The sequence below is a fragment of the Chenopodium quinoa genome, unplaced genomic scaffold, assembly GCF_001683475.1.
Source record: "Chenopodium quinoa cultivar QQ74 unplaced genomic scaffold, ASM168347v1, whole genome shotgun sequence".
NCBI classification, from domain to species: domain Eukaryota; kingdom Viridiplantae; phylum Streptophyta; class Magnoliopsida; order Caryophyllales; family Amaranthaceae; genus Chenopodium; species Chenopodium quinoa.
In genome coordinates this window covers 3,961,307-3,973,904 of record NW_018743850.1, presented here as the reverse complement: position 1 = coordinate 3,973,904, position 12,598 = coordinate 3,961,307, and the positions used below count along the sequence as shown (strand labels likewise).

Here is a 12,598-nt window from a genome sequence, read left to right as displayed (position 1 = left end):
AAGGTTGTAAGTAAAGCAAACATTCATTTAATAATATTGGCGATTTCTTTAAACAAGAAGGAAGCTCGAATATTAGATCATTGGAGTCGAAATTAAGACATAGTCCAAAAACATGATAAGAATTTTCCCATGTTTATGTATTGAAAACGAGTTTTTATCCCATATATAGTCATATTAAATGAATGTTCTTCTCATTTTAATTGACATGTTTGCCTAATTAAGTTAAAAACAAAACGCTAACAAATGAAAAGAAAAGTGTGGCTGCTGGGATTCGAGCCCAGGTCTCCACGGCCACAACGTGGAATTCTAACCACTAAACTACAGCCACATTTTTGATGTTTCTTCAATATTAAATTATATATACCCAAATTCTAATTTGTATCTTTGCTACTAACACGCCATTGTTGACTGAGTTAAGGTATATGCCGATAAGATTCTGCAAATTGCGCAAATTGCGCCAATTGCATAGATTTTTTATAGACAGATTCTCTGTTACCTTAACTTGATTGTCTTTGACAAGTACTAAACCTTTTTTTTTGTCTTGTAACTCTTGTTCTACAATAATTGAGGTAACTTTCAATTTGGAATGGCTTTATTTTGACCCATTTTGATTATCTTTGAAATTGAAAATTTGATTTCGAGAAATTAATTTTTGTAAGGAGTAAGAGGTTGCATTTGTACATCAAGTAAGATTAATTTTTTAGGGGTATGTTGTAATTTTATTTGTAAAGAAAATAATCTTGTTAGTAAAAGATCGATGACTTTTGTTTTGTATCGGAATATCTTTAATCATCCTTAAAATTATTTTATAGGGAGTTTAAAAATATTAGAAGGATTACTAATTAAGGGATAAATTCAAGTTTCTCTCTGAATATATGTCCTCTCACAATCTAATAATTTTCTTTTATTTTTCAAATAATAAAATGAAAATAATAAAGTGGCACATATTAATCTCTGAGATCAACTGAGGCTCCCTCCTATGGATACCATAGAGTATGTGAGAAGTAGTTCTCATTGAGTTTAACATGTATTTATACAATGTAAGAACTATTGTAATCTAGGTTTACAAAAGATAATAACAAATTAAGAAGATATGTATACAAGTTGTTGTACGAGATAAATATTAGTGAATATTCATAAGTGATAATTAAGAGAAGATTCTAGTCTAACTAATTTAGACTTGGTCATCGTTATCATGTTAGTCATCCACCTTAGTTTAATAATAGTTTGCGTAACTAATAAAGATCACTCTACAAGTCGAGCAATTAAAATGTTGGCTACACTAGTTTACTTATTCAAAACGCAAAAGACCAGAAAATGGACATTTTGTGCCTCAATAAAAATCATTTGTATTGTTTGAATATACTTAGATGTAAATTGGTTCTTTATGCTCATATTAGTACATGTATATTGAATATGTTATTGGGTTAAGCTCAATTTACTATGATTTAACTCATATTTAGAGCTATTAATCTCAAATGAAAATCAATCAATGTGGTGCACACAAATATTATATTGATGTTAGATACTGTAATTTGTGGTACAAACAATTTCAAATAAAAGTTGAGATTTCTTAAGAAAAAAAAAACATTAAAAAAATTTGAGATATTCGAGGCCACCCTAGTTACTCAACATGAGAAACAAAAATATTTGTTTCTCAAGAGGTTAAATTGGTAAAGTTACAGGTAAAACCGTTACTTCAAATATCGGTTTATAGGCAAGTAGTGGTTTTACCGATGAACAGTAAAAAAAAAGTGCTTTTATTTACATTTTTGCCATTTAAGAAACATATTTTGTTTCTCATGTTGAAAAACTTGGAATTTCTCCAGATATTCCACCAAACAAACAAACAAAAACAAGAGTTGAAATCAGATTTAAATCCTCCAAATTAGACAAATTTGTACTAGTCATATTTATTTGTTTAAGGCAAAGAAAAAAATGAAAGTTTGATTCTCATTTATGACCCCAATTAGTTTAAGACAAAAAACGTGTTCGAGTATATGTTCGCAACTATGGGCCTTAATCATAGGTAAACATAGCAACTATGATTACATTTAAAAGCATGTTTGTACTCCGACCTTAATCAAAGGGAAAACAGACACCTTGGAGATTTGAGTATAGTTTCAAACTTATAATCGCAAATTCACAATAATAAAGATCAATAAAAATCCGCCCAAAATAATACTTGGTAATATTTAGTTTTGCATCCATAATACGGAGTAAAACAGGCATACATGTTTTGACGAGAAAAGTTAAAGGGAGGCTTAACACATGAAATGATTCAAAACCATTGCTTTTATGCTCACTAGCTGCAAATAATGGTGTGACAAATGGCATGACAAAAGTGCTCACCTTTCTCAACGGTACCAATACACATTGTAATTATTGTAACAAAGTAAAAATAATGAGTACCAAATCAGTAAATTAACATGGATCTAAAAGACTATAATAATAATAATAATAATAATAATAGTAATATTAATCATATAAAAGTCGAATGATATATATAATCCGAGTACACTTTTAAATGATGTTATGTTCCATAATTGGAACTATAAAGAAGAAAACATCCGAAAAGATAACAATGGTGAAGAAAAACACGACTACAGAATAACAATTAACAGCCATCAGGATGAAGACCTGAATCTTATTGAATAAAAAAGATAACCACAAATACGAAATTGAAAAGGTACTAATAATCCTTTCCTTCTTCAATTATCTCCTCTTTCCAGCAGCATTTCAGAGCTGGCTTTGGCTTAGGGGCAAATCGAGTTGCCTTGCAGAACTTCTGGTAGAATACAGAAGAGTCGCCAAATCCTAGCTCCTCGATGCCTCCCTCTTCACGACTGTAACCGTTCACGTTAACAAAACAGTTGTGCTCCATAGAGTTAGCAGCAATCTCAGCATGAATAGCAATGCTAAACTCGCTTGGTTCAAAGCAAGCAAGAACCCTCTCCACCAGCTGGTTCAGATCAATCTTCTTCAGGTCATAACCAACAGCTTCAAAGCTGGCGTAACTGAAACCATCTTCTGGGGTAATGTGAATGGTGGAGATAGCAGATCCTTCAATAGCATTCATAGAGTAACCACAGGGTTCGAAATCAAAGTCACATATCTTTGAGTCTGGAAGAATTTTGCGAATTCCAGAGCTCTCTGTCATCACAGCAGCATTTGGCGATTGAGATTTAAAGAAGACTGAAGCCCTCTCCTTGTTAAGTCCGGTCATGCACATCTCAAGAGTATAGACAGGGGCATCAAAGCTGATCGTTTCAGCTGATGCACAGTAAACATGCCATTTCTGGGGCTTTGCGGAATCCCCCATAACAAAAGCCTTGCTGCCGGCCGCAAGCTTACCAAAGTAACCATCAAGAACAGCCACTTCCTCAGAGAAGCTCCGGTGAGGGTAAGATTGGGCACCCGGAAAAATAAAACTGCCACGGGTGTAACGAACAGATTTCACGTCAAGGGAAAGGCTTTCAGCCAACTTCAAAATAGGTGGGATTGCACGGAGCAGCTTAGTAGTCCCACAAGTCTTAATGATGATCTTGTATGCGTACACAAAGAGGCTAGACTCAGAAAGAACATAAGAGTCTACATCGTCATTTGCAAGTGAATCAACAATGGTGCACTCAGCAGGGCCAAGAATCTCATCCAGCTGTGCTTTAGTCAAAGCACGGAGACCCCTCCCTTCAGGATCGACAAAGATACTGGGCTCAAAGAACGAAATCTCTAGCCTCTTCTCGAACCCTTCGAAACCAATAGCAGAAATTGCCATTTCGTTGTTGTTAGTAGTGTTGTTGTCTCCAGCCATGGGAACCGTCATGACTGCGTATACTAGAAGAACGCCTTACAGTCGCAAAGAGGAAGTCGAAGTACACAGGAAAGAGGAAAACAGAAGAAGAAAGGGACTTGAAATCAAAAACAGCAATAACTAAAAAAAAAAAAAAAATGACCACGTCTAGCGGTCGAGCGGAACACTAGTTAGGGAATATCAGGATGGTTTGCGAGCGCACTGCAAAACAGAAACAGAAAAAACCCATAAGCAAATCGCAGCGATTTCATAAAACACATTGATTACAATTGAAAGCAAACACAAGGAGCTTACGTTTGAGTAAGCAGCTGATCTGAATTTCTTAATTCCTCCCTTTGGTCGAACGTCTTCAATGCTGTAGGCGAGTGGAGCGCCGTATAACAAGGATTTACTACTACTACTACTACTAGAATCGTCTTTACCACCTTTAGATTCCATTAGAACATTCACTCTGCACTGATAAAACAACCCAGAAATAATACGTTAGCATAGAATCGGACTAAAAGATCTAGAAATACATAAATACAATCATAAAACCTGATATATAATAGCATACATCAATTGCAGCACCAGATTATAATGAATTAGTGAAATTTTGAGAGACTAATTGCAAAGTCAATAATATTATACATGCAATTTGGAGATATTAATTTACAAATTCATTAATTTTATTAATGCAAATTAGAGATATTAATTTGCAAATTCATAAATTATCATGAACAAATTTTTAAAAATACTGGTGTTGGTTGCCTGGAATTTATATTCATTAATTCTAGTCAATTTTAAAACGCTAAAATTATTAACAAAGTAACAAAGAACTTGTCAAATCAATCACAGACCTCGTCATGTTGATAGCGATTTATCAGAATTAAACCGACTCGAAAAACTCAAACACGAAATCACGCAATCTTACATCGTTTTCTCAAATTAAAAATAACTTTAAAACATTAACACGGAAATCGCAGAATTTCAACGACTTCAAAAACCAATTAAAAACAACCTAATTCATCAGATCTAAAGAAATAAAATGATAATATAAAATTAAAATACGACAATCATAATCATCAAAACAATATTCAAATCGCATGCATCACATCATCGGTGTTAAAAACCCTAAAACAATTTCCATAAAATCGAAAGATTACCAAATTCCAGATCTATTCAATTCAACAAACAAAAAAACAATCGCATAATCAAAACGAAACAATTAACATCATCAAAGATTCAACAAAAACAACAATAACAAAACAATGAAATCAATTAAAGATGATATAAACAGAAAATAAATCGATAGGATTTGAGAAACTTACAGATTAATGAAAAATCAAAGAATGAACCAAAATCAGTTCCCAGAACCAACAATCGGATTATCCAGAAAATCAAAGATTCTGAAATAATTACGAAATAATTGAACCGAAAAGAAACCCTAGGAGAGAGAAACCAAAGCAAAAGTTTATGATGAGAAGATGATTAAGAATTGAGAATTGCGGCTTTTGGAAAATTGGCAGGCTTTCTTTTACAATTGAGATAAGTAAGCAAGCAGGTTAGGTCTTTATATAAGGGGAAAATGGGTGTCGACAGCTGTGGAAAGGTGTGAAAAGACGGTCATACCCTTGGGTTTCCGTGGAGGCTACTCAGCCATGAGTCAGGGGTATAATTACGGAAATTACCCCTATTTATTTTCCTGGATTTTTTGTGGCCCAACACGTTGCTTACATCTTATTGACTATGGGATTAGTGGCTCTCGTTGCTTTGTATGACTGTATAAGTCTCTTTTTTTGGATTTAATTATTATTGGTTGTTTTTATTTTTTTGGGTATAATGGTAAATAAATAAATATTGCCATAAATTTGTAGGATTCTCTAGGGAGTACGAGTACTTTTTTATTTTGATTTTTTTTTTAAGATTCATGGGGTCGGTCCATTGCTCACGTGAGCATGTCTTTATTCGCCATTACTCTTTCTATTTCATATTAAATGCAACACTTTTTATTTTCAATCGTTTCATTATAATTGCAACACTACTATTTTAAACTAGTCTCCACTATTATTTTATAATTTTTTACTCTCACTAAGGGCCTGTTCTCTTCAGCTTAATTTCAGCTCCAATCAGTTCAGTTCAGTTTTTTTGCTAATTTTTTTGTTTTATATGATTTAGCTAATGATATTGTTGATGACAATTTAGTTTAGGTGGGACGATCTATTTAAGTTCCTCTTATGTCTAATGATATTGCTAATAATTTAGTTTTGGGGTTTAGGGTTGTGTTGCAAAGAAACCAAAGGGATGACCGTTGCTTTTTTTTTTTTATTCCCCCCCCCCCCTTTTTTTTTAAATTGCTTTGGTAGAATTTTAAATCAAGAATTGAAATCCGGCCTCTTTCTTAATTATCATTTTTCAAAAGGTTATTTTATATTAAGAATAAGAATAGTAGAATACTACGTGGGTTTTTTCAAGGGAAAAAGAAGGATATATGGCTACTTTTGGTATTAATTAATGTTGTAGTATTAAAAAAAGAGGTATATATGGCTACTTCGAAAAGTTTTAATGTAACGTGATATGCAGATGATGTTATTATTATGATAGTACAAATGTACAATATAAGTATCCGATCATGATTTGCATGATGTTATCATAATTACTATCATTAATTCATTACATACCAAATCATCTTTTTTTTTTTTTTTAATTGTATGTACCAAATCATCTCATCCATTTTGATATGATTAAACTTTATCTATCTTAAATGATTATCTGTTGGATATGATTAAAAATACATACTACCGTAGTAATTAAATACAGTATTATAAAGGCTAGGCCGTCAATACAATCCGTATTTGTGTACAAGATTCAAGCCATACAATACAACTCTTTATGTCACATACAAGAATCAGTTTTTACAATGTGTGCACGGATTCACCAATCCACATAAGTAATAATTAGCTTGGGGACATATTAGGGAAGGAGATTGCGATGGTTGGGGACATGGAGCATGGTCCGGTGAAGTTCAAGTAGGACCATGAATTGGTGTCCACAAGTATAGAAAACAGAATCAGATACTCCCTTGTGACCTTGTGTGGATGGGAAGATAATAATCGCTGACTCAACGTTTTGTTTCGACTTTGGAGCTTTCAGCCCTCTCCTTCACAACAGATCAGCAGCATCACATTATAATTTCCTCAGGCCAAGTAGAACAATAATATCTTCCGTGTCCACAAATCTCAACATTTGAATGATAAACACGAACAAACAGTTCACAAAGCAAAAGGCGCATAGCATAATCCTACAATTACTCCATCTAGAACCAGGTTCTGCATAGTTGCCCATATCTATCCATCTGTATTAATATGATCCAGAAGCTAGAACATCAATCTACCTGGCAAAACACAACATTGCAGTGACTGTCAAGGAACCAATATACTATCAGATATAAGCTGAAATTGAAATGCAAAATGATATCCAACTTGGCATTGAGGAATGAGGAGATAAAGTAAAAGATAAGTTAGATAATTAGCCATTTTACTTTCATCGGGGCTCTGTTGTTTTGACAAAAATATTTTATGGTAATATGATTTACCATGGAAAACAATTAGCAACGGATAACATAATCTTACAAGTAAAAATATGGAGGACGAAATGGAAGAGCAAGGGAGGAGAGAAAAGGGGTGTTAGGACTGTTAGGAGTAGGAAGGAAAATGTGACATCCCTTTATTTCATAATTTCAAAAGGAAATGGTTTCTGCTGTTGGGAAAGTATGTCCCACCTTAAACAAAATTGTTTACCACCGTTCATAAGCCAAACAGCAAAAAGTGTAAAAAAATGTTTTCTGTCAAAACAAACGAAACCAAATGCCGCAACATCCACATTCCAAATAGAGCCACAACATCTAAATTTCTTAGCAAAAAAACAAACAACCATAGTCAATGCTGGCTTCATTTCTCTATTTTTCAAACACCTGTATGCATCAGTAACCAGCCACCTTTGCTTCCCATGCTCATATGCTACGAGTCTCACAGAAATAAGTTTCCTCACCTTCCCAGCAACTCAACTTTAATTATCTCCACATCAATCGATTTCAAAACCCCAATTCCAATTTGAACACAATTATATTACCCCAAATATAATTTAATTCTAATTCCTTACTGCCCAAAACGTGCAACATAAAAGCTTTTTTTAGAAATTTCTCCAACCTTCCAGCATCGTATTTCCTCGTACCCTCCTACAATTACTTAAAAACCTAGTGGGGGATGAGTGCCCCCATAGAAGCTTCAAATCTGATAGAGATGAAGTAAATGAGCACCCAATAATCCATATGAAAGTTAAGGATAACAAAGAAAAATAAGAATAAACCGAAAGATGTGAAGATGGACAAAGGCAAACGTTGATTTAAGTAGAGGAATCAACTGGAAGTAATAAACTTTTGAGGGATCTTGAAATTAGTTAGCAGCTAAAAGTAAAGCACGCAGAAAAGCATAAGCACCACCAGAGAGAGCCCTCAATAAGTAATTTGTTTGACGCTGAGAGAATGGAATTCGAAATACAATGAAAGAGAGAGAAATACAGACTTTATGTCATCGACTCATCGCACTGTTTGTACACACAAGAGAAGGACGAAAGGGAGGAAGAGGTATCCAGAGGAAAGAGCTTGAGGTGGGGGAATGCCGGAATGGGAGGCTTGGTGTGCCCTGTCCTGGTTCTTGTAGTAAGTTCCAAGGAGACTACCAAGGCTTTCAAATGCCAATAATGTAGGGTAGTGGATAGTATTCAAACCCACAAAGATTTAAGATGAACTTAAATGATCTGTAGGAATTCAAATTTGAGACCTTGTAACTTTGTAAGTGATAAATTTGGGGGCACTTAAATTTAGAGTTTAAACAATTAAATCAGTCAAAGTGTAATTCATCCCCCTCACCTCTAGTATCCCAATCAGTTATACTTGTATTTAATTTGCAAAAGTTATATGCACTAAACATCTATACAAGATTGTTAGACTCGGATTTATGCTGTGTTCTCATCTAAGACAGGTGGATGAAATATACACTGCTAAACCTACCTAAACAACGGTCGACCTGCTTAAACCATTGGAGATGAATCTAAAGACATTCCACCTTCAGCTATCCTACCCAAAGAAGATGGAACAAAGCCCTCTACTTGGATTATAAATCAAAAATAGTCTCTCTCTATTTTGGGAGATTCATGCAGCTATGCAAGCATGAAGCATACTGGATCAATATTATGTATTTAATTCATTGGCAACTTATGTTTGAGACACACATGAAACTCATGAACTCAACTTCATGGAATGGCTTCAGCAACAAGGTTTCCTAAAATCCAAATTTCGACCTAATAATCCTCCACAATCACACTTCATAATTTCTTTCTAGGTCAACCAAGTCTTTCTAGATTGTAAAAAAAAGGCATGCTGGAAATCTATGAAATTTATCCTTCCATCAACAAGATACATGTTGAAAAATAATGCTTTTAATTACTTAGCAACTAGCAAAGATGATCAAATTAGAGGAATCATCTATTCTAAAAAGGGTACACAAAGCATTGTACCAAATTCATAAATCAACACAGAAAGCAATAATCTTTTCACTTTCCATGCTTTTTATGAAATATATAGACTTGATAATGGTGGTTATAATGGCAAAAACACTTTCCTAAACCAATCTCTTCGCCTCTTCTCAATCACAGATTCGTATTCATCTGATTTACAATTATTCGAACTTATTATAACAATAGAATTGTAAATTGGACATGAAAACCAATATATTTCCTAAACTTAACTAATCTAATTTTAAGTTCTCGAACAGCCGAACTTGTCTAATCTGACCTTGTGCAATTATGCAGACCAATATTATATGAATTAATTGGAATTAGAGCGAACAGAAACACATAGTTCAAGTTCAATTAAATCATACAACTAAGATATACTTGTACATATTTTCTATGAAGTATTTCATTTAAATTACTCAGCCAAAACCACAACGTTTGAATGGTACTCGTATCCAATAAAATGCAATAATTCGTTCACACAAACCACAAATTGCAACTTACTTACACAATTACAAAATTTTCAAACAAGCTTAAGCTAATAAATCACAAAAAATTGCCAATTTATCACCAAAATATATAAAGTTGGAAAATTGAAAGAATAGCAACCATTATTAAGGAGGAGAATTAGCAGAAGAATCACGGGATTTGTAGAATTGAGAATAGCGACGCTCTGGATTCTTGGGTTTACTAGTTTTTTTACGCAACCCAAAGATTTCTTGTACCAATGGAACATGAACTAACACCAATTTCCACGCCATCCACCAACCTGCAATTTTAGATTAATAATCAATCAATCAATTAACAAAAATATTGTAATTTCTCAGATGATTAATTGATCAAAATTCAAAAATTGATTCATAATTACAGTTGAATTAATATACCTAAGCAGAGGACGGAGAGAATAAAGAGAAGGGCGAATAAAGGGCGTAGGAAGAAGAGAAGAAGGTAATCCCATGAGGAGGGGGAAATTGAATTTGGAGGAACCTCCATTGACATGGATTTCTTCTCGTATTTTCAAGTTCTTAGGCTTCAATTTATTAGCGATTTGAGTTTTTTTTTTTGTTGTTGAGTTGTTTATTTTTACAATTGTTGATTTGTTGAAGAACTCTAACGAATGCAAAAAGATTATTTTTTTTTTGTTAAAAAAGTATTTGGGTCTGGACGATGCCTCTATTCTCGCATAGGAGCCTTGGTGTAATGCTTGGGGGTAAGGGACGGGATTTGTTCAAGGTGAGGCTCAAACCTTGCACCCCAACGTCCCCAAGGATGTGAGACAACCACCTAGGCCCCTGCACCAAGAGGTCTCCATAGCATATTGAAGGTAAAGATTAAACATTACAAAGAATTATATCCACAATTTTAAACAAAAAATTGGTCTGGTCTAAGATCGTTTTTTTGGTTTTAGACCAGGTTAGGCCGAAAATCGAAATATATACTTCTCAAACTAGAGACAGATTTGGTTCTTATTTTTGAACACTCCTATTTAAGATTAGTGAAAGTAAGGTCGAGGACTAAGGAAAAAGCAAAACTATAAGATAAAGATGAACTATATTTACAATGTTACTAATTATTGGATTTTTAGATATGATCAAACAAATTAAATATTTATACGAGGGCAAGTTGGGGCATTGGACCAATATAGCAGGAGCTTTTATCACAAATTTGCACACAATCATTGTTTATTAACATCTATCAAATTAGCCGTTAGAGATGAATACTAAGCATCCTGAAAAATTAGCATTGCATATTTACATACATACATTATTTGAAATGTAAGAAAAACTACTCGAACGAACTTCTATCCCACATAGTTAACCCAACCACGTTAGCTGGCTAGAAATTATTGTATCCTATTATTGCGTACACTTTCTAGTAGATTACATTTGAATCTTATACATTTCCATCCATAAAATAACTCCGGATAACGTGGTACATAAATAAATAATCTCTTGGGGGTATAATGGGGATGAGGAAGTGTAGGTAGGACTTGGACTTGAGAGCGAGATCCGGCGGAGTGTACGTAGGGCCACAAAATAGAAGTGTAAAGATAATGATATATGACTCACTTATTTGTTTGGACATTAAAGCTTTCTGCTACACTCTCCATTATTTTTAGTGATAAGATGCCACCCCCACTTTATTTTTAAATATTTGCTTTTTTAGTAAATCCTTTTTGAGTTTTGTGAGCCCGTGTTTCCACTTGTTGCCAATTATTCCATCCGTTTTTAAATACTTGCTCTATTTCTTTATGTACGTAATTTTAACAGAAAATTAGAGAAAGAAATAAAATATAGAGGTAGTGGGGTAGGGAAAAATGAAAAATTGTAAATAATAAAAGTAGTTGAGAGAATTGAATGAGAGAGAATATGAAAGTTATAATATATGATTTATGTTGGGTCCACTAGATAAGAAAAATAAATTAAATATTGTAAGAGATTTCCAAATGAGGAAATAGAGCAAGTATTTAAAAACGGTCGAAAAAGAAAAGTGAAGCAAGTATTTAAAAATGGAGGGAGTATATGCGGCTACTCTTTTGATTTTTCATATTGTTAACTTGTCTAGTGTTATTCACAATAATGACAACTATATTCATATAGACCTTAATTTTTTTTTGGTTTTGTTTTCATGTAAGAGAGAGGGACATTTTTCACAAAAAAAACAAAAAAAAAAAAGAAAGAAAGAAGAGAGAGAGACATCAGTTAGAACTAGATCTTCGCGGCTTTTTTGGTTCTGTATTTGTAAGAAAGTCTTTACTAACACCTGCATTTTTGTATGATTTGAATCCAAACTTCTAGAATATTATTGATAGAATATATAAATCAATCATATAATTCAATCATCAGCTTAAACTTTTGTTTGAAATAGTCCATTAACATGGTTGAAATCCATAGTTGGTTCATATACGCACTCTATTAATTATGAAACAAATCAAATCTTGCTTGGTTGTGTATATGGTTGTTAGCCTTGTAGACTACCAAAACATCTATCTATACCTAGTATTTAAAAACACAAACCATCTTCTTGAACAATGCCACATGTCATCTTATTTACCCTATCCTTCTTATCCCCTACCTAGCGTTTAATAAATAAATAAATAAATAAATTAGCCTTAATTCAATACATTTATAAATGTTGTTTAATTCCTTTTTCCCCTAATTTATATCTCTTTCAAGTTTTTTTAAATTTCCACCCCTTCTTCTCCTTTATAAACTATTTATTTTTCCATTAAAT

At 33.3% G+C, this 12,598-nt stretch overlaps 1 protein-coding gene and 1 non-coding gene across 2 annotated transcripts; both read right to left on the bottom strand.

The window, feature by feature from the left end:
• Nucleotides 1–256: 256 nt before the first annotated feature.
• TRNAH-GUG lies at nt 257–328 on the bottom strand. Its single transcript has one exon. It is a non-coding gene; the product is annotated as a tRNA-His (tRNA).
• A 2,145-nt stretch (nt 329–2,473) lies between these two features.
• Nucleotides 2,474–5,354, bottom strand: LOC110686006 (S-adenosylmethionine decarboxylase proenzyme-like). The gene is made up of 3 exons (XM_021862582.1): nt 5,122–5,354; nt 4,106–4,267; nt 2,474–4,012 (listed from the first exon to the last, which is right to left on the bottom strand). The coding sequence occupies exon 3, from the start codon at nt 3,821–3,823 to the stop codon at nt 2,693–2,695; it is 1,131 nt and encodes a 376-aa protein (XP_021718274.1). The 5' UTR covers nt 3,824–4,012; nt 4,106–4,267; nt 5,122–5,354; the 3' UTR covers nt 2,474–2,692.
• Nucleotides 5,355–12,598: the final 7,244 nt, after the last annotated feature.